Source organism: Micromesistius poutassou, assembly GCF_964030765.1.
Source record: "Micromesistius poutassou genome assembly, chromosome: 8".
NCBI lineage: Eukaryota > Metazoa > Chordata > Actinopteri > Gadiformes > Gadidae > Micromesistius > Micromesistius poutassou.
The window spans coordinates 14,304,885-14,325,878 of NC_140278.1; the positions used below are offsets into that span (position 1 = coordinate 14,304,885).

At 42.7% G+C, this 20,994-nt stretch overlaps 4 protein-coding genes across 4 annotated transcripts; 2 read left to right on the forward strand and 2 right to left on the reverse strand.

The window, feature by feature from the left end:
• Positions 1 to 109: 109 nt before the first annotated feature.
• On the reverse strand, positions 110 to 2,702 carry LOC311351412 (uncharacterized protein; the record flags this gene model as incomplete). The annotated part of the gene is made up of 2 exons (XM_084471550.1): positions 2,650 to 2,702; positions 110 to 2,108 (listed from the first exon to the last, which is right to left on the reverse strand). Exon 2 carries the CDS (start codon positions 1,781 to 1,783, stop codon positions 110 to 112), a length of 1,674 nt encoding a protein of 557 aa, XP_084327676.1. The 5' UTR covers positions 1,784 to 2,108; positions 2,650 to 2,702.
• A 663-nt stretch (positions 2,703 to 3,365) lies between these two features.
• smg9 (SMG9 nonsense mediated mRNA decay factor) lies at positions 3,366 to 8,258 on the forward strand. Its single transcript, XM_084472133.1, has 13 exons — positions 3,366 to 3,742; positions 3,836 to 3,910; positions 4,000 to 4,234; positions 4,692 to 4,789; positions 4,889 to 5,001; positions 5,298 to 5,409; positions 5,761 to 5,856; positions 6,106 to 6,191; positions 6,513 to 6,619; positions 7,143 to 7,250; positions 7,398 to 7,523; positions 7,701 to 7,845; positions 7,947 to 8,258. Exons 1-13 carry the CDS (start codon positions 3,596 to 3,598, stop codon positions 8,023 to 8,025), a joined length of 1,527 nt encoding a protein of 508 aa, XP_084328259.1. The 5' UTR covers positions 3,366 to 3,595; the 3' UTR covers positions 8,026 to 8,258.
• A 1,289-nt stretch (positions 8,259 to 9,547) lies between these two features.
• LOC311351210 (ankyrin repeat and MYND domain-containing protein 2-like) lies at positions 9,548 to 16,687 on the reverse strand. The gene is made up of 10 exons (XM_084471311.1): positions 16,525 to 16,687; positions 16,059 to 16,123; positions 15,126 to 15,264; positions 14,335 to 14,433; positions 14,067 to 14,227; positions 13,382 to 13,596; positions 12,596 to 12,731; positions 11,813 to 11,941; positions 10,855 to 10,984; positions 9,548 to 10,453 (listed from the first exon to the last, which is right to left on the reverse strand). Exons 1-10 carry the CDS (start codon positions 16,589 to 16,591, stop codon positions 10,314 to 10,316), a joined length of 1,281 nt encoding a protein of 426 aa, XP_084327437.1. The 5' UTR covers positions 16,592 to 16,687; the 3' UTR covers positions 9,548 to 10,313.
• A 2,490-nt stretch (positions 16,688 to 19,177) lies between these two features.
• On the forward strand, positions 19,178 to 20,994 carry pkdc (protein kinase-like domain containing). Its single transcript, XM_084472270.1, has 2 exons — positions 19,178 to 19,837; positions 19,999 to 20,994. The coding sequence occupies exons 1-2, from the start codon at positions 19,482 to 19,484 to the stop codon at positions 20,588 to 20,590; spliced, it is 948 nt and encodes a 315-aa protein (XP_084328396.1). The 5' UTR covers positions 19,178 to 19,481; the 3' UTR covers positions 20,591 to 20,994.

Consider the following 20,994-nt stretch of genomic DNA (forward strand, 5'->3'; position numbering starts at 1 on the left):
AATCATAAAATGCAAGACTTTAGAAATTAAAAAAAATGAATAAAACCACTTGTGTTGGGGAACAAACAACACAAACCTATTTATCAGGAAATGGATCTTGGGTAATGTCTCACTTTAAGCGTTTTCTATGCACCTTTGGTTTTTGCATGTTTTGAAGTTGGTGCCATATATAAGCAGACGGTCTGTCGAAGCACAGTCCACATTCACAACAAAAGGGAACTTTCTTGATGCAACTCTTCCTTGACTTTTGTGTCCAGGAAACGCCCGCAGGTTTCCTTGATTGGCCCGTTAAATGCTCCACAAGGAGTTTAGCTCCTCGGAAGGTTTCCCCGCACTTGGCACATATATAGCTGGTGGCCTCGGCGTGCTGAACGCAGTGTCGCAGGAGATGCAGCCGGCGCAGGAAGCTGCGTCCACACTGGCAGCGGTGCAGGCGGCGGCCGCGGTGCCGGTAGCGGTGGGAGACTGCGAGCGAGGGCTGCTGGGAAACAGCACCGCACTGCCGGCAGGGGTAGGAGCCTTTGGAACGCCAGCTTGTGCGCGGACTCTTCTTCGGCTCCTGGCTCTTGGTTTTGGAGATCCTCATAACGATGGGGGGATGCTCAGCCATGGGCTTAGCCTTGCAGACCACGGTGGCGGCCGTCCAGGACGATTGCGTTGGCCGAGTCAAGGCACTGGGTGCTCCAGCATTGGCCGCTAGAGCTGCCGCTCTGGATCTAGTGTTCACGCGATGCTGGACCGCACTCTGAACAGGAGCCTGTGCTTTGGTTTTGCTCTTGTGAGGAGGAGTCTGAACACCAGTCACAAAGTTGGCCACATGCCCATTTAGTAAACCCTCTCGTGTCTTAAAACAATGTCCATTCATAGTGGGGGGGATTCCTCTGATGTCCTGAGAAGGTGCGACTCCACTGGAGACCAAGACAAGTCCAGATCCACCTGCGGAAGAGGCAGTGCTGATCGGCGTCACCAGGGCAGGGTTAGTAATAATGCAAACTTTGGAGGTCACCTTGGTACTGTGAACAAAGACCATATGACTTAGCAAACTATTCTTTGTGGCAAAACAGGCTTTACAAATATTGCATTTGTTGGGTGGCGATGTGGAGCAGCTCCAGAAGATGGTGGGGGAGAGGGGCTTGGGGCCCTTGGGACACACGTGAGACCTGTAGAGGCTCCAGTGGACGAACACCTCACTGCATAGGAAGCACACGTGGTAACGCGCCCTGTGCTTCAGCTGAGCCTTCTCGTTGCGGAAGCTCTTCTTGCATACAGAGCATTGAAACGGACTCGCCATGCCACTGCAGTGATGCAGGTGGACTTTGAGGTTCTTAAAAGGCCCTTTGCCACAGTTCTCACACATCAACTGTGTCACGGCCGGGACATCCTCGCCAGGGTCGTCCATGGTCTCGGTAGAGGAGGAACTGCTGGAGGACCCACTCGAACTTGACTCAGACGAGGAATCCGAATCAGTGTCGTGTGAAATCGGTCCTCCGATTTCCTCTGGCTCAAATTCCCCCGCTCCCTCATCAGAGGAGTCTCTGGATGAATCGTCGTCTGAAAAATGTTGCTGGTTGTTGTCTGTGTGGCTTGTTAAATGGTTTGTGCCGTTGCAGTTGTCGTACATTCCATCGTAAGGATTTTCTACTTTGAAATCTTTCCTTGGCATGTAATGTGTAGACTGATACGGCTCCATATCATCCCTTTCTTCTTTTACCGTCACACAAGGCATCGTGGCTGACACTGGTCCAATGCTGTGTTGTATTGGGCTGTTTAACATTTTTGCCATTTGTGGAAAATCCCAATCTTTGGAAATGTGCGTAGAGTCCTCTTTAAAGAATACATACAATTATGTGTGATTCTTGTGAATCATCATCAATCCAGCAGTCCAGTGTTTCTTTAAAAGATTGCCTAGAGCAGAGACACTTCCAAGCAGTGTTTAACTCATATGTTGTAAAACTAGTTCCTGTATCAGAAGCATATCTAGCAGGTGTCCTGGAATTCAGCAATTGTTGAAAATCAAAACGTCTTCCACACTACCATCTTGTGCATACTTAAGGAATTCCACATGACTTATCCTTTCCACCGATACAAGCATTGCTGTCCTGCAGAACCTGCATTTGAGAAGAGAATGTATGAGGTTATAGGTAAAACAAATATATATATATATATATATATATATATATATATAATATACTGGTTAAGGTTCATCTTACAACAGGTATTAACCTATATATATATATATATATATATATATATATATATATAGGTTAATACCTGTTGTAAGATGAACCTTAACCAGTCCAATTCACCATAGGGTCCAGCAAGTGTGTCTTCCTTTCACCCATCCGCGCCTGTTCTACAATAGTATACCGATAGCACATTCGCGTTGTTCACTATATTGCACAAGCGTTTTTTCTAAAAGACGACGTTCAAGCAGGGTAAATGAATTGTACTAAGACGACTAATACAATCCGATTGATTTGCTGAACTTCCTCCACAGAAATGTGTAATTGTTCTTGGTCCGTGTAAATACAATTTGGCATGTAATGATGAGGTCTATCAAAATAATACACGCAAAACCTATACGTGGAATGTATCCAACCACAGTGGTTCAAAATAGCAATTCAACTGCTAATATGTTGTCATATTTACCACGTTTTGATATTTATCCCTCGCATTCATAAGACAAAGTTCCTGTATTCATCTTTCTACGTCGGGTTTAAACCGGATGTAGTTGAGTCGGGAGGATTTGATGTACGTACCTCGTAACGCCTCATTCAGCCTTCAAAATAAAAGTAAATATTTTCGTTTCAGCAGTTAACAACAGCATCCAACAATATAATCACAGCATCACTACGTAGTTGTAGTGTAGTTTACTTTAATTTAAAGTTAAAATCTGTGTATGTGGAGCCCATAAACGATTCCGATATGACACAATCACTATATTGGGTTGTTTTAAGGCAGGTAACTCCATTACATTGACTTAATATTAGAATCTGCAGTGGGTAGGGCGACTATTTGATCAGTTCTATTGACAGCTTAAATTACTGTATAGTAGGTTTGGATTGTATGCATTGAAAACTGATGTTTGCAATCATTCCCATAACGTATGCATAAAATAACAAAAAAATAATAATAATTAAATAATATGGTGGGGCAAAATGTTTGTTTTCCAAATATATGTTTCTCAACGAGATCATTTAAAAGATGGACCAGGTGCGTTTGATTTTATTCACTAAAGACAGACATGTGGGCGGGGTTAGTGCTTAAGCGCTAGCTGCGCTACCTCTATGGTTGAAAGTTGCTCAAACGGGTAATGTCGAGTTACAAAACAAGCTCGTTGTTGTTAATCGTGTGGGTTCTTGCTGTCTGTGTTCGCAGAATAGACAGCATATTTCTTTATTGATAATTAAAGGATGTATATGGCACTAGGCGGGTTATCTTAGCGCTATAATAATATTCATGCTTCGGTTGAGCTACGGTGACGCTTGGACACATTGCCTAGGTGAAGTCAGCTGCCCACCAACGTGTATTATTGGAGGTAGACCGTTCCTGTGCTGAAACGCTGTTTGTAGTCCACCCTCTACGGTGTGTCATCATGTCAGAGTCGGGCCACAGTCAGCCCGGGATGTACGGACAGGGACGGAGGAGAAGACGGAGACGGGGCGAAAGAGAGTCTGGTATACCCGGTCAAAATTTGTCGGGACCAAGTCGTGACAGGGACTATTACCCTAGAGAACGAAGGGTAAACTTTCCCCGACCGCCAAAAATGTTATTATTTAATATGATGCTTCAAATCAAAGTTGGTATGATACATTGTTGACGTATCTTTTCTCAGGATACAAGTGAGGATCCTCCAGGACAACTCCTTCAAAAGACCCCCATCATACTAGCAAAACCCCCCGGAGAAAGAGTATGTGGGACTTTTGCTCTGTATTTTCCCCCGATTGCTTCTTTTTTCTTTCTATTAAACGTTTTCTGTGTTTATTTATTATTTTGTAGTCAAAGCCAGCTCAGAGTGTCTCTGTCAGTGGAGCCCCTGCCCCAGAAAAGCCGATTATGTTAATCAAAACGAGGGAAGACGCCACGAAATGTGGGACTCCACCAGAGGCCACCCCTCAGCTCCCTGGCTCTGGGCCGTCCAAGATGGAGAGGGAGGGACAACGTCCTACACAACCCGTTTACCAGATCCAAAACCGTGGCATGGGTGCCTCGGCCTCCAGTGGTGCTGGGGACCGTGAGTTTGTGTTGATTCTGTGTTCAGTATAGTATAGTATAGTATGGTTCAGTATAGTAAAGCGTTATGCTGTTTCCCACCTTTTTATGGGGTAGTATTTGGGGTAATGACTGGCATGTCATTGTTTTTGGGCCCTCTAACACTTCAGCTTGCATACAGTAAGATCCTATCTATACGCTCTTCAGCCTAGTCATTTAAGTGGATGCTTTTATCCAAGTGGATGCTTTTTATCCAACGACTTCCAGTGGGTTCAGATATCGGTCACTTAGGAACAAGTCAAGAGTTTGGTGTCTTGCTCAAAGGGTACACGCAGGTTGGGTGCAGACATCAGAGATTGAACCCTGAACCTTTTGGTCTGGAGTAGAATGCCCTTGCTTTCGCAGTATCCTCTACTCCCTTACAATATGGACTCATTTAGCCTCCCTGCATGTCTCAGATTCTGCTCTATGCATTGCAGCTGTGGTTGGCCAGACCAAACTAATCGCTCCAGAGAAGATGAGGCAGAGCATCAAGCTTGTGGACGATCAGATGAACTGGTGTGACAGTGCCATGGAAGTGAGTCAGTGTCATAGAGCTAAACTAAATAGTACCCAAAGGAGTTTCAGTTTTCACGATCTGCGATGACAGGTATAAAGAGTTTTATGTGTCTTCTAGTACTTGAGGGACCAGACCGATATGCTGGTCGTGGGAGTCCTTGGTCTACAGGGAACTGGGAAGTCCACAATCATGTCTCTTATATCTGCAAACACTCCAGAGGAAGACCAAAGGTAAGAACATGTCAAATGTTTCCTGGCCTGCAACTTAATGCCAGTGTTACACATAGGATTAAAACATGTCTCTGCTTATTTGACCACAGACATACAGGTGTACTTCCGATATGCGTTGTTGACCATAACGCACTTTGCACACACCATATTTGGTTGTGGTTGATGAACATATGATGTCTGACAAATTAAGGCCAAGCTTCAACTACCCTTGAACTACAGCGGTTAAAAGGAAAGGAGCGGGCAGCTAGGAGGTTATGAACGCTCTGTTTTTGACTTCTAGTGTTTTGTTCTTTCAGGGCTTTTGTTTTCAGGGCTCAGACGCAGGAAATCAAGGAAAGAGCGGGAAACCAAAGCACAGGAATAGATTTCTTCATCACGCAGGAGAGAGTCATCTACCTGGATACACAGGTAAAGCATTTAGCTGAGAGTCATCTACCTGGATACACAGGTAAAGCATTTAGCTGAGAGTCATCTACCTGGATACACAGGTAAAACATTTAGCTGATAGTCATCTACCTGGATACACAGGTAAAACATTTAGCTGAGAGTCATCTACCTGGATACACAGGTAAAGCATTTAGCTGAGAGTCATCTACCTGGATACACAGGTAAAACATTTAGCTGAGAGTCATCTACCTGGATACACAGGTAGAACTAATGAACCTTTTAAGAATGAGAAAACAACTGAATACTTACTTTGGGGTTCCATACGGGGTGTTCTGGTATCTTCTATTCCAAAAACCTTCTTTGCCGTTTCAGCCAATCCTCAGTCCCTCCATTCTGGACCATCTTATCAACAATGATCGGAAGTTACCCCCAGAGTACAATCTCCCGCACACCTATATAGAGATGCAGGTGAGTACTGGGCAAGCAGCAGACATTTGTCATTAGCCGATTAAAGATTGGCTAATGTTGAAGGGAAGTCAAGTCTCCACAGTAGTTACACAGTATAAAGTATATCTCTCATGAGTCTGTTTCAAGTGCTTCCTCAGTCTCTTCAGTATAAAGTATATCTCATGAGCTCTCATGAGTATGTTTCACGTTGTTGCTCATTCTCCACAGTATAAAGTATATGTCATGAGTATGTTTCCCGTGTTTCCTCAGTCTCTTCAGATGGCGGCCTTCCTCTTCACAGTGTGTCATGTGGTCATAGTGGTTCAAGATTGGTTCACAGACATCAACATGTACAGGTACTTTGTTGCATGTACACTGTTGTCCTATTTCTCTGAATGTTTTGTTTTATATGTATTATGACTTTACTGGCCTGAGCATGGCAAACATGTGAAACAGTTGTATTTAATATGGTTAGCTAGTTTTTGTGCTTTGTATTATGTGGTAGTGACCTGTTAGCCTTATGGACACTATTGCAGACCAACTGGCTGTAAAACGGATTTCAATCAAAACATGTTGAAACTGTTATTTCAACATGTTACCAGCAAAATGTCAACCAGAACTTACAACTTACAGCAGCAGTACAGTGTCAACAGTTTAAAGTGTGTTTTTGTTGCTAGGTTTCTTCAGACTGCAGAGATGCTCAAGCCCTCGACTCCCTCAGCCAGTCACGACAGCACCGGCTCCTCTGGTGCTGAAGATGGAGCCGAGTACTACCCCCACATAGGTGAGTCTGCTGAAGTACTCTAGTATGCTATACTATATATATATCCATATATACTATGGATCTACTACTCGCTGTACTATGGTACTACTTCTTGCTAAACTAAGGTTCACTACTATGGTACGAGTACTCGCACTTCACTACTGTGGTACTACAACTCACTGTACTATGTTCAAGGGTACGACAAGTACATTGGGGCGGCATTAGCTCAGGAGGTAGAGAGGGTTGGCTGGTAACCGCAAGGTTGCTGGTTCGATCCCCGGCTCCTCCTAGCTGAGTGTATGTTCAGGTATTGCTCAGGTGTCCCTGAGCAAGACACCTCACCCTAATTGCTCCTAACAAGCTGGCTGTCGCCCTGCGTGGTTGACTCTGCCGTTGGTGTGTGAATGTGTGCATGAATGGGTGAATGTCAGTCAACACTGTAAAGCGCTTTGGATAAAAGCGCTGTATACCATTTACACAGTGTACTGTTTGCACTAAAGCATTCAAATGATGATCAACACCATCTTGGTTTATTTCTGTGCAGTTTTCCTCCAGAACAAAGCCAGGAGGGACGACTTTTGCCCACGCAATCTGAAAAACATGCATTCAGTGGTGGACAAAATGATGGCGCACTCCCATCTCAAATACAAAGGCAAGGAAAGTCCCAAACCAAACATCCCAGCCCGCTAGAGAACTCGTGACACTCTCCTTTATCTCGTTTGAGACAGTTTACATGACCAACAAACAATCCCAGCTGAGGTGGGAACATATGTGTGACGTATGTTCCTCTTGCTTCCAGGAACCCTGTCCATGCTGGACTGCAACATGTTCCCAGGTCTGGGCAGGAAGTACCTGGAGAGCGAGGTGAACCTATTCCTGCTCCCACCGCAGGACAGTGAAGGGGACGAGGGCCTCACTAAAGCAGGTGGGCTCCCCTGCTGCTCTGGCCTCCTCTCCAACACCTCCCTTCTGGAAGAGCTTGTGGAGCGTGCAACCATCCAAATGTCTTTGTTCGCCAAGAGCGGAGATGTATGTCTTGAGAATGTCCATTTGAACCTTGTAATGAGAGTGTGTGTGTGTGTTTCCATCCGTGTGTGTCCAGGTTCCGGGTCGTCCCCTCTCTTCTCTCTTCTCCCTGGGTACAGAGGCCAGCCAACCTTCTCCTCTGTGGTCTCCAAGCTTCGCAGCCAAATACTGGCCATGCCTCGCTGCCAGCTGTCCCACACCATCCTCACAGAGAAGAACTGGTACCTCACACACTACCTCACATCATTATTCTATTAAACCAGCATATGTTTTGGGTACAATGAACACATCATTATTCTAGTAAACCAGCCTATGTTAACAGGTTCCACTACGCGGCTCGTATCTGGGACGGAGTGAAGAAGTCTTCAGCCCTGGCTGAATACAGCCGCCTGCTGGCCTGAGACCAGGGGCCCTCTGTCCTCTCTCCTTCAGCAGAGTCTGTGCTCCAAGGAGAGCTAAGCCTTCTGCCACAGGGGGCAGGACCTTCTATCAAAATGAAGAGCTTAACATAACTGATGGAAAATGATGGAAGACTGATTGATGGTTGAGTGCGGGGGAAGGATATGTTTTTAGACATGCCTTGGCAAATGTTGTTGATATATTTTTGTTTTTAACTGGCTATTCATTATTTAGTTTTGGAGCTGCGTCATCACTTTATATTATTAAATTTCTTGCCAAAATAGTTCCTTTGATTTCCTTATATTACAATGGGGAGAAACATGAACGTCAACGTGAAAATGGCAACAAAATGATGGCTCTTGAATCGTACCCACAGTACCTTTAAGACCCCCCCCCCCCCCCCCATGTCCCTGGCTCAAGTGGCTCGCTCAAGACCAGGGACCCAACCCATGAGGCATGGAGCAGGGAACGCTCTTGCATCGCTCCATGTTGCACTGGAGTGCTTCCCGGTGCTCTGAGAAGGAACAGGATGTGGGACGACATCCGCTCGACCCGTTGCAAGGGTCCTCACTGTCACCCTCAGGTGTCCAGAGAGTCGTGAGATTGACAGAACACGGTGGCAGCAGGCCAACCCTGGCAAATGGCTGTGGTCACCATGGTATTACAAAATACAAATCTTTTGATAGACGCACTTAGGAGTCACACATACTTGGCTGGCTTAAATGTTGCATCATTAAATATGAAATATCCCAACCAAGGAATTTGCATTATCACTGACCCACAGTGAGGCTGGGCCAGGCAATAACAAACCGTTAAAACCCATAACATTTGCAAGACCTCTGAACAGTTTAGGTTTGGGGATAACATGCACCATCTGGTAGCTAGGAACCTTATTCCCTCTCAGACAAGAAGTTATAACAGTAATCCCACTTTAGCCAGCGATATAGAGCAAAGCATCTCCAGAGTTCACTGTACTCTTTCTAAACCAGTGTTGTCAACTATGAAACTGAATAAAAACATTACAGTAAGTATGTGAGTGTGTGTGGATGATGGCTGGTTTAAGCAGCCTCACCTGGCGGAGTCTGATTGGACTCCGGGGCTGGCTGAGGCTGCACACCTGTTGCACATTGAGTAATCAGTGTGCACAGGATAAACCAGCCATCTCCACACACTAGGAAGATCTTCTGCATGCCATGTTCATTAACTACAACTAGCCAACTGATTTAACATCACCACCCTTTGTCCATTAAGATTGGAGGAGACCAGAAAGTCATCAATAAAATAAATATACTACCAGGGTTACCATGCACTCTCTCCAGGGATACCATACCTAAAATTAATAAAATCCCAAACGATTGTTCCTACACAGCACCAGCCATCATCCACACATTCCCACTTTAAGAATACTTTCTTTTCTGAAAATTACAAAACAAGAGAAAGCTTTCAAGAAAGTAAACTAACTGGCAAAAATGTAATAGAATTATGAGGATACTGTTCAGAATATATACAAGAATGCAGTTTATATTAGAATAGCTTTTTATTGAATAGTTTTTCATGATTGTGCAGTCCTTATAACCTTCCTTACCCAAGCTGTCAGGATGTCAACAATGCTATCTTTTTGATTATTCTATGGCAAAACAAATCTCCCGTGTACACACTATACTTAACTCCAGCAAACAGCTCCATTCCTATTGGTTACCATACAACGCTACAGTTTAAGGCAGAATTTAGCTGTGTTGAATAAAAAAATTCTCTATCCTCTCCCTTGAAATACCATACCAAAACTTGCGTTCTTACACAGATGAAACAACACAGCCAGAATACTTAAAATAAAAAAGAACAAGAAATGTACAATTCAAACTTTGGGACGCTATCCTTGAGTGAATGTAGAGCACTTTGCTTTGGCAGCCATTTTGGATCCGTGTTGGAACACAGAATATAATTAATAAGTCTTCATTTGCCACAGGATCCAATGGGCAGCCGTCACGTTCCTCACAGAGTTATCCAACCTCTGGGCAGTTGGCTTTGCGTGTTCAAAGAGTACCGTGTGTTTCTGGTGGAACGCGTCATCAATACAATCTTCATCTTCAGGAAGATCTTCCACATGGAGATGGGACCTTATTGGTCAGGAAGTGGGAAGGAGGTAAGATCTCATTGGTCAGGATCTGGGATAGGGGAAGGAACCTTATTGGTCAGGAGTTAGGATAGGGATAGGGGAGGGACCTAATTTGTTCGGAGATGGGATAGGGTCGGGACCTCATTGGTCAGGATTTGCGATAGGGGAGCGACCTCATTGGTTAGGAGTTGGATTAGGGGCCGGGGTTGAGGATTCTGCTGGTACAGCTGGGTCAGACGATAGACTGTCAGTGTGGGTTCCCTCCACCGAGAGGTTCTGCATGCCCTCTGCAGCTTGCTGCAGTGGCCCATCCTCTGGAAAATACAAGTCATATTTCAAATCAAACAATGTATATCACCACAACATTAATTGCATTGAGGACAAACATGTAAGGCTAATATGTACAATATTGAAAAAATGTGGCAAATCCGAATCATTGATGGATCAGATGATCGCTCATACGACCCAGATACTCATGAAAAAGAGGAGTTGTGCACATCTCTTGCTAAATATGAAGCCAAAGAGAAGTGACCGCGACCTCACTGCTTAGGCGGTATTTGGAAGTGGGATCTCGCATGAACTTTGTATATTAACAATCACTTTTCACCGCTCCATTAACGGTTTACTGCCAGTGTGTGTCCAGTTCCTGTCGCACAAGCGGCTTTGCTCAGGAGAATGGAGGGGTGCGCGTTTCAGTCAGCAGGATTTGACGCACCTTTGCTCTGCTGCTGTCTCAACATGGCTGCCTCCTCCTCTTGTTTCTCCCTCTCCTCCTGGAACTTTTTGCAGACCTTCTTGTGAGTGAACCAGTGCATCTTTTGACACGTTTGGTCGCAGTAGATCACCTGGGGGGAACAAAACAACCAGGATAGGGAGGCGGCTAGGGGGTTTGACTCCCAGTCGATACTAGGGTACTGGGTCTCTACCCAGTGTGTGCAGTTTATCTGAGGGCATCATCGAAAACCCACATCAGAATGCACTCCAAGTCTCCTCAGATAAAAGGGTAAGGTTTGTGTTAACAAGTGCAAGTGCATGCAAATAGGAATTTTAATGGATTTCACTGAATAGTAGGAAAACATTAACCAAATAGTGTAGGAAAGTCTAGTGGTTAGGGAGTTTGGCTCCAAAAACGAAAATATTCTGGGTTTTAACCCCAATGGCCACAGTCTCAGCTGTAGTCAAGATGCCCCGTCCCCTACCTGCTAATTTAAGACATTGTGGAGTGTGTGTTGATGATGGCTGGTTCAAGCAGCCTCACCTGGCCTGAGTCAGACTGATTGGACTCTGGGGGCTGGGTGAGGCTGCATGACTATTGCACTGTGCATTAAGAAATAAATGTGCACAGGTTAAACCAGTAGTCACCACACACACACCTGCTTCTGTACCATTGTCCAACAAACCGGTTTCCAACATCATCATCCTGTGTCCTGGTTATGGAGGAGCCCAGAAAAGCCACCTAGGTGGCGTGTAGCAGCACATTGCTATAGACATGTTTCAACAACAAGAAAGTGTCATCGTCATTAGCTTTGGTCTGCTAAATGACAAATTATAAAAGTAAAACAGAATTCCACGTTTCACTCGAAACTCCTGATAATTAACGTTCTTCAAAAGACCACCAATCACAAAACAGAACTTGCAACCATATAAACAATATGGGAAGGCGTAAAGCATACCGTTTTGCATATGGAACACCTCTTCTCTGCCCCCTTCTCTCCACACGTAGTGCAGAAGTCTGCGTCCATGAAGCCAACCTGGCCCGTGATGGCCTGGGTCAGAACGGAGATGGCTGTAGGGTCATTTCCCTACAGAGAGAGGATATGGATCAGGACCAGTCAACTCACAGGAATTAAATATTGAGAATCATGCCATCCATTATAAGACACATTAACGGCATCTAACAATAAACACGTTTTGGCACAATTCGTCTTGATAAATCTGTATATCCCTAGTAAAAGTAGCATATTGTTACATATATTGTGGCATTAGTAGTACCAGGCATGCATTTTGATTCCAGTTACTTAGTTTCACTGCCCATAATATTCTAAATAAAATTCAGGGATTTTCCTACATTGAAAAGTATTTGACGGCCACCAAGTCTACCAAGGGAAAATCTGGACAGCCAAATAATTCAGAAAGCTTTGAACAGAATAATCTCAGGATTAATTGATTTTGGGTGCAATGTGAACCTTTGGCCAGCAGATGGCGGTACGTTGTTATTATTATACATGGGTACCCATTTTATAAATAGGTAGATAAATCGAAATGTTTAGTAACCAACCATGATGGGACCTGCAATTGACTGGTCCTTCGAACGTTGGAATTATATGAACCAGTTTTGTTAAAGGGGTTACATCTTTCTTCCTCAAATGGGCAGCAGAAACTGTAAGTTAACAAAGACTCATCGCCCTTGCTGTGCACGGGCCGATCACGCTTAGTGTGGTGCAAGTCGGACTCACTATCTCGACCGGGGCGATGCTGCGGACCAGCTGCTGCAGCAGCGTTGCATCGCAGTAGGGGAACTTGCGGACGCACTCGCGCACAAATTTCTCCTGGAACACTGGGAATCCATCCCCCTCTCGACCCTTCAGCAAGCTGGAGGAGAGAGACAGAAAACCAGACAGAGACAGAGAGAGACACTTTAGGTTGCTACTTCGGTATTGTAAGGGAGATCTGTTCTGTGGTTGAAATTGTTGTAATTTTTATGACAGTTCAACTAGTACCACTCTCCACCCACCCTCCTGTCACGGTGAGAGCCACAGCGGTTACACGCGTCACCCTGGATATTCCATTGGTGTTATAACAGAGAGTAAAGCATAAAATGTTTCACCGTTTGTAAGCAGTACGGAATTCCAGGTACTTTTATCGGTTCCAACCCCCTACTAATTATGCTTTGGTCGAGTGGGCTCGTACATCAGAATGTAACTTTGGATTTTTTGTTGGCAATACTCCGTCCTAACGTAAATATACTTAAATCTTTAAAGTATATTTTAATACTTTAATACTTTGTTTTGCCATGTCTCGTGTGAGAAACACTGTGGCAGTTTCAAACACAACAACATCTCTACATAATGACAAATTATTCCACGATTAATTACTCAACAACGACAAAAACACCATTACTACCAATGCTTCCGAAATAGAGGCCGTCATTGCAATGTGACCGTGTACAAGCCCTATAAAAGTCCTTTTTCATGTGTGAAATATATCAAGATGTTTCTACAGATTGCCCCAGTCACACCCACCTCTTGATGAGGCCATCCAGTTTGTCCTCGCCGGCCTTGAGGAAGGAACCGCACTTGGCCAGCACGCAGCTGATGAAGTGCATCTTCATGGCAAGCACCTCGTTCATTTCCTGCTGCTTGATGCACTTCTCACAGATCAGCTCCATCACCCGCCTGCACTTCTCCAGAGCACCGACCTCTGCCAGCAGAGGGTTCTCCTTCACCAGAAGAACCATCTACCGTGGATGATACAACCGGTTACAAAACTGCTGGTTGTCTGACCAGGATAACATCCACCATGGCTTAAACAACCAGTTACAAAACTACTGGTTCTGTCTGACCAGGACAACCATCTACCATGGTTTAAACAACCAGTTAGAATGTAGCTGGTTGGTCAAAAAGGGTACATTTAGTGAGGTAGTGATTATTGGTCAAGAACTATGCAAAGACACAATACGGTTAGGTTTGTCTGGCCAGATGTATGCTAGTCAGAGCTCCTTGTTTAGGGGTCACATACTACATTTCACATGGCTAGTTGTCAACAGGTGGGATCTGAATATACAGAATATGCATTAAAACAAAAGTTGGTTCAATTGTATTTAAGTCTGGATTACAACAAGGATTAACTGGTTTTATTTATTTGAGTCACCATTATTATTATTATTATATTAAAATGACCCTCCATGTGGGGAGCAGCTGGGCCTACCTTGACTGGGTGGAGGTTGGTGCCCATGATAATCTTGTGAAGTGGCCCAGCTAACTTTGGCGGCAGCTTGGGCTCCTTCTCTAGACCCTGGGGTTTGGTGTAATAGTCCAGCCCCGCCCGGGAGAAGAAGTTGTTGATTACAGTCACGCAGTCGTGCTGTCCTGGGGAGGAATAAAGATTGGGTTGTGTTCAACCAAGAGAAAATGTATAAAGGTTACAGATTCCCAGTTCCCACTCAAGCGTGCGTGTGTGTGTCCTTCCAACTAACCGACAAAGGCAGCCATCTGAGCAGCCGTCCGGCCAACAGAGTTCACCACGTCGGTCTCGGCGCCCGCGTCCAGCATCATCCAGGTGATGTCCGTCTTGCCTGGGGGAGATGGAGGGAGTCAGCAGAGTCCTGTCTGCTACAGACCTCCTCCAAGCAGGAGAGCTGCAGGGTCACGGTTCTATGGACTATCAGCTAAGGTTTCACACCTGTACCCAATTTTCAAAAATACCAAAGTAGGTCCCTGCTCTCTATAATTATTTCGTTTACCAGGTTCAGAAACATTTTTCTGAATTCTCCAAGTACCAAGGATACTAGTCTACAAATGATAGTAGGGTACTGTTGTAGAGGGAGAGCAAGAACACTGATGGGTCGATGGGAAAGCACATTCAGGATAGTATGGTGGCTAGGCTATCAAGAGTCCCAGCAGAATGGAGGCTTTTCATGTCAGCATCTTTATTCAATTTGAAGTGGCTTCGGATCTGCTCAATGATTCATAGTTCTAGGGCAGTGTGTGCGTAGTTGAAGATCTCTGCATTCAACACAGCCATATGTGAGCAAGATATCAAGGGTGCAAACTGGCCATTGAAATCAATTGGAAAAAGTCAAAGCATCATCCATCTTCCTTTTGCCCAACATGTATATGGTCATGTATCTATGTTTGTACATGTATGGTTTATGTGAATTGACTTATCCAAGTGCCATTTTTGTTGAAATGAACGTCCGTCAGCAATTTCCAAAAATGAAAAAAACAATACAAATAAAATGAATGTACATTTTTACAAACACTGTACCTGAAAGGCCGGCGAACATGAGTGCGGTGTAGCCATGCTCGTGTTCGTTACAGTTGACGTCTGCGCCGTGCTGAAGTAGCAGCCTGCACATGTCTGCCTTCCCCTTGTAGGCTGCATGCATGAGAGGCGTCATGCCATTCTGTGAAAGAGACAACAGGGAAGGGTATTTTAAGTATATGCAACCTGAAGTGTAAACTGTAACATAGGACACGGTGAGTCATAAAGGACTTGTATTGGGCTAGTGGAAAAAATTACTGCATGATTGTCAATTTAAGCTTCATTTTATTTTAATATAGCAGCTGTGGGGTAAAGCCCAGAGAAAACACTATCATTGAGCCCTTCCTTTGTTTTGCTTATTGGTTTGTCAGGAATTCCCATCCCGAATTAGAGATTACATACATTTTACATTCAAGGATTGGTTGGTTGTTATGCAATACATTTTAAGACAAACCACTAGAACCAAATTTTGTACAAGAATAACAATATAACAATAATCTATTTTATAGAAATTCTATGAAATCTAATGTTATTATCCAAGCAATAGATAGATAGAAAAGGTTCATTAATGAGGTTTGGTTAATGTTTGGGCATCTTGGTTGCATGCCTACTGGTAGGCTGTGGATATCTTTATTTTTGAAGAAGGGCCGAACCTAGAATTCATACTAACATATCATTATTATATATAAATATAGGTTATCATATTAACATTTAAACTAGGCTATGGGATCTCTAGCAAGGTAGTGAAAATGAGGTTGATAATTTCGAACACCTGTTTTGACAGGCAGGAAGTATAGAATAGAGAGAAGCTCATTCAATGCTCTCCATTGTCTTGACTACCCTGAGAATCACTTGTCAAACCCCTTTGGTGTGTCAAGCCAAGCATCCCCGTGTTGTCCTTTTTGAGCTTGCTTTAGGACGTCTCTTGTTTCATACCTCATCCAAACAGTTGACCCGCACATCTTTGCAGCCAAGAAGTCTTGACGCCTCCTGCACATTTCCTAAAAGAAAACATTGTCACTTGCTATATTCTAATTCCCTGACCAGTATTGTCATGACGCCTAAGCATCTTGCAGTTATTCAAAACCAACGCCCCGATCTCTACTTGCACACATGGACGCATGGCTTCCACACCATCTGCCAACCAACGTTACCGAATAACTCCACTTTAAATCACAAGTTATCTCATGTTGTTGCATTTAACGTTAAGTCCAAAATGTCAGATGTTCACGAACGATAGAAATAATGAATTACATTATTGCATATCATGTTGTGAAACTATCGCTTATTAAAACAAATTGTATGTACTACACATTTGCGTAATAGTGATCAGACTAACACAGATTGCAGCTACCGGTGTAGCTAATCTCAATATTAGCATTAGCTGAAGGATTTAACGTACCTGCTGTGATAACCTGAAACAGTTCCTTCTCTGTGGAGGATAGGTCTCCTTTCTTTGGAGCAGACATGACACGTATAATTGGGCAAATGAGGCTATAATAACTCTGCTGTAAATATATAACTAGTATAGATGCTATGTGCCTTAGTGGGACTGGCAGCTAGCTGTGGACTGGCTCATGTTGCTGTCATTTGGACTATACCAACATGTACAGTTTGGAGGGGTGAACGACGGTTCTACTTCTATAGCTTTCATTACTATTCAATAGTTCAATATAAATTCCAACTATTATCAACCAAGGAAACCTTTGAATAAAAAAAATTAGAGGAAATATGGATGCATGGAAATATATTTAAAAAAGGCTGACCTTATAGTAGGCAGTATATACACCATTGGCACCATTGTTGGAAGTCCTACGGACGTCTAGAAAGTTCTTGATGTAAGCCAGATCGTAGTAAGTAGGGCTTGCGTGTGATTTTTTATTTATTTATTTAATTTATTTATTAAGTAATCGATAAAGTGTTCATGGAATCAATCGAAGTTACGAATTTAGTCATTCAATCTAGCAAAACACAAAAACCTAACCCTGGGAATGCAACATTTAATTAGTCTCTTTGTGGCGATGGACACACAACCAAATAACATTCCAATTAGTTGGAATAAGAAAGCAAATTTAAGTATTACTGACTTCTACCATTTAAAATGAATTTGGATATCTGCACACCTTATTTGCATACGCTCAAATATTCAACCAAACATTAAATTGCTAGTTTTATCCAATAAGCATGCAGCATGCGATTCATAAGTGGGATTTTGTATTATTTTAACCACAGAACAATCAGGATATAGCAATCATATCAACGATGAAGGAAAATATTAATTCATACTCATTCATACTCACTTAAACATACACACACACACACACACACACACACACACACACACACACATATATATATATGTATATATATATATACAGGTATATAAGCAAAAAATAAGTATATATGTATATCAGCCGTAAAGAGTACAAAAATACAAATCAAAACCTAGTTTGGCAGAAGGGGGTTTTGGTTAGTAGTAAGACAGACAAAGGGTCCCAAACAGAGTCACATTTTTTAGTCTAGGCTCTGACACAGTCATTTATCTGTTTCTAATTTTAGGTAGAGCTTAAGGTCATAGCCAAAGTTATGCAGCAGACTTCCATTAAATTGTCCTCCGGGCCAGCAAGAAGGCAAAGGCAATAGTTTCATTTGTTTGTTAAAAAAGTATGCTCTCCAGTCACTCAATAAATAGCTAATTTAAAACTAGGTTGGATGTCTATAACAAATATCAGAGTCTTAGATACAGTAAAAATAAAGTTAGTCAGGTCAGCTGTATCACAATGACAAAAATAAAAGTCCTATAAAGGATGGATAGAGGATAGAGTGGTCGATTTCCAGTTGAAAAACCATGGGATTCATCAATCCCATGGTTTTTCAACTAGAAATCAACCACTCTATACATCCGCTTGTGCATGCACCACCAGATTTCACACATGGCGAATACACAGCAACAAGTCTTGAATTAAGCATGCCCTTATCTCTGAGGAGATCTCAACCCCTGACCTTTTGTACAGTTGCATTTAGTTTCCAATTTTATGTTTAACTCTAAAATTATTAGAGAGGTCCAGACCTTGTGACCTCATAGTTTGCTCACAAATGTATTCTCTCTAAAGCCTTTTACAACTAACTATCTTAATCTCAGCCTTCAGCAAGTTACTTACTAACACTCCCTTCAGCTAAAATTGTTACATGTCTATATCAGACTGATACAAGGAAATCACAAAGGTCTTGGGGTGTTTGGGGTGTTTATAGGGTTTAACAGTTGCAGTTGATTTAAATACATGGTTAAAGTAAAGATATACAAAATAACAGTTTAAAATAAAGATAAACAATGGTAGCCAATAAAGTCATTGCACAAAACTAGTTCAATTTTATTATTTATTATTATTGGGTCACCCAATATATTTTTTTAAAACGATTTATTTTGAATAAAAAATGTCCCTGTAATAAAGTGTAATGAACATTTCATAAATTGTATCTTTAGATCATGCAGAAAGGATCATGTATTTTTAGTTGACACCAGCTACTTTTTCATGGCCTTTGATAAAAGTGTACTTTGGATATGACTAATAAATAAGTAAAAAATTTTCCATACATTTTATCATTCACATCAACATCCATGCTTTTTTGCTGGTAATGTTTCAATGATGTGATGTCAAAGTGATTAATTGAGATCACATTATTTTGTTCCGTAGCTCAGCTACCACTCAACCCATTACATAAACTGGATCGTAGTGTAGACTTAAGGACTTGTGAAAATTACAATGTAGTTGCTACTTTAAACTCTGTATGCATATGTAATATTTTAAATATTCCAAATAAATTGTTTACTGAACTGAAAATCACAATACCCGAATTGTTAATATAGTGTAACATAGCTAGTATCATAGCTTTTCATAATGTCTTCTATATGTTTGGTGCAAAACGACAATGTTAATTTTCAACCATCAAACGTAATCTTACCCTCCGACTCAGTAGATGGCAGTACAATCGGTTGAATATTTTCTCATCCCATTTAAGCATCCTGTTTGGCTGGGAAGCTGGGCTGAGGCAGGCAGAGCTCCGATGTGTGGTTCGGAAGTATTATTATCGTTTTATTTCTTAATATAATGCTGACGGTCTAACTCATGTAGCCTACACATTTACAACTCTCACACTAAACCCATGTGCTCCTGTACGATACTTTATGGTGTATGGTTCGTGTTTGAATAGGCCTAACGTTAAATGGGACGGGGACATTGTTTATATTCTTGCCTATTTAGAAAACTTCCCCGTTTTCTAAAGTTGTGTTGAATTCTGAAATGTCTGCGCCGTTCGGTGTCCTGTTTTAATATACCGAACGGCTAATCTGGTCTGAAAATGAAACAAGAGTACCAGGACCTCATCTTGCAGGCGTGCGGCGCAACAAAGCTGAGTGTAGGCGCAAACATCCAGCCATTATGGAGTGGCTATGGGAAGATAATTCGAGTTCACCTTGAAGGTAGTGATCGGCCCTCCGTTGTTGTGAAACACGTCAAATTTCCTAGTGATACCGAGCGTACGGACCGCTCCCACATTCGTAAAGCAAAATCGTACCACATTGAGAGCCACTGGTACAAGAACTACTCCACCAAGCCCAGCTGCAAGATACCCGCATGTCTGGCGACCCATTCATGCGGAGAAGAGATGCTTTTAGTCCTAGAGGATCTTGATGCGGTCGGCTTTGATCAGCGAAGGTACTGGGTCCCTGAAACCCCTTTGTAATTAATTTTATTATATCAGATACAAATATTAATACATACAATATGCTGGGCTTCAACAGAAACCAACAGAAGTATTTAATGACTATTGTGTAATGAAATTATAATTTTCATGATCAAACTTTCTTTTATTAAAGGACCAGCGTGAAAGACAGAGAAATACGGGTTTGTCTCAGCTGGCTGGCCCACTTCCATGCTCTCTTCCTGGGTTTGGATCCAGAAGGGCTGTGGCCGGTTGGTACCTACTGGCACCTGGAGACCAGGCCAGATGAGCTGGAGGCCATGGAGGACGGCCAGCTCAAGACAGCTGCTGGGGAGATCGACAGGACACTAAATGAATGCCACTTCAAGACCATTGTTCATGGGGACGCCAAATTAGCCAATTTTTGTTTTAACCAAGGAGGACGGGATGTTGCGGCAGTCGACTTTCAGTACGTTGGTGGAGGCTGTGGAATGAAAGACGTTATTTATTTATTGGGAAGTTGTCTGGAGGGGAGAGAGTGTCAAAAGAAAGTGCCAGGCTTCTTGACCCATTATTTCACAGAGCTAAAGTTGTCGGTTAACAAAGAGGTGGACTTTGCTGCCCTGGAGGAGGAGTGGAAGGAGCTGTTTGCGTTTGCATGGGCAGACTTTGATCGTTTCCTGCTGGGGTGGATGCCTGGACACTTGAAAATAAACAGTTACAGCCAACAGTTAACCAACGAAGTACTACGAAAATTAAAGCAGTAACTTGAAATATAACAAATTCAATAAAGTCAGCTGCATGGTTTTAGTATTTTCCATCCCATTTTACACCTGCAGCATGACACACCAGACACCAAAAACACTTTTTTTTTCAATGAATAATAGGCTCTTTATTTAACTCACTCACTAAATAATTTAAAATGAGAATAATACAACTTCATTACTGTGTCAGATAGGTACTGTTTTCAACATATTTCATTTCCAAATGTAACAATTCCATCTTCCCAGAGTCCATAACGATGCCAGAAAAAAAGGTAAAAAAAAATGCGAATTAAAAACATAACAAATGTAACGTGTATATGTATATATTTATTACAATTATTAGAACTAAAGTTGAATAAAGTATTTCATCCGTACTTCTGTTGTCCGGTCAGGATTTGATAGGCTAA

What these genes read in the sequence shown, in the direction of transcription:
- smg9 (XM_084472133.1), top strand. Translation starts at nt 3,596, where the DNA reads ATGTCAGAGTCGGGCCACAGTCAGCCCGGGATGTACGGACAGGGACGG. An exon ending in TCATCTACCTGGATACACAG is followed by an intron (nt 5,410 to 5,760) that starts GTAAAGCATTTA and finishes TTGCCGTTTCAG; the next exon opens with CCAATCCTCAGTCCCTCCAT. An exon ending in CGAGGGCCTCACTAAAGCAG is followed by an intron (nt 7,524 to 7,700) that starts GTGGGCTCCCCT and finishes GTGTGTGTCCAG; the next exon opens with GTTCCGGGTCGTCCCCTCTC.
- LOC311351210 (XM_084471311.1), bottom strand. Translation starts at nt 16,591, where the DNA reads ATGTCTGCTCCAAAGAAAGGAGACCTATCCTCCACAGAGAAGGAACTG. An exon ending in CCAACCTCCACCCAGTCAAG is followed by an intron (nt 13,597 to 14,066) that starts GTAGGCCCAGCT and finishes CATCCACGGTAG; the next exon opens with ATGGTTCTTCTGGTGAAGGA. An exon ending in CTGGATGGCCTCATCAAGAG is followed by an intron (nt 12,732 to 13,381) that starts GTGGGTGTGACT and finishes TCTCTCCTCCAG; the next exon opens with CTTGCTGAAGGGTCGAGAGG.
- pkdc (XM_084472270.1), top strand. Translation starts at nt 19,482, where the DNA reads ATGAAACAAGAGTACCAGGACCTCATCTTGCAGGCGTGCGGCGCAACA. An exon ending in GTCGGCTTTGATCAGCGAAG is followed by an intron (nt 19,838 to 19,998) that starts GTACTGGGTCCC and finishes CTTTTATTAAAG; the next exon opens with GACCAGCGTGAAAGACAGAG.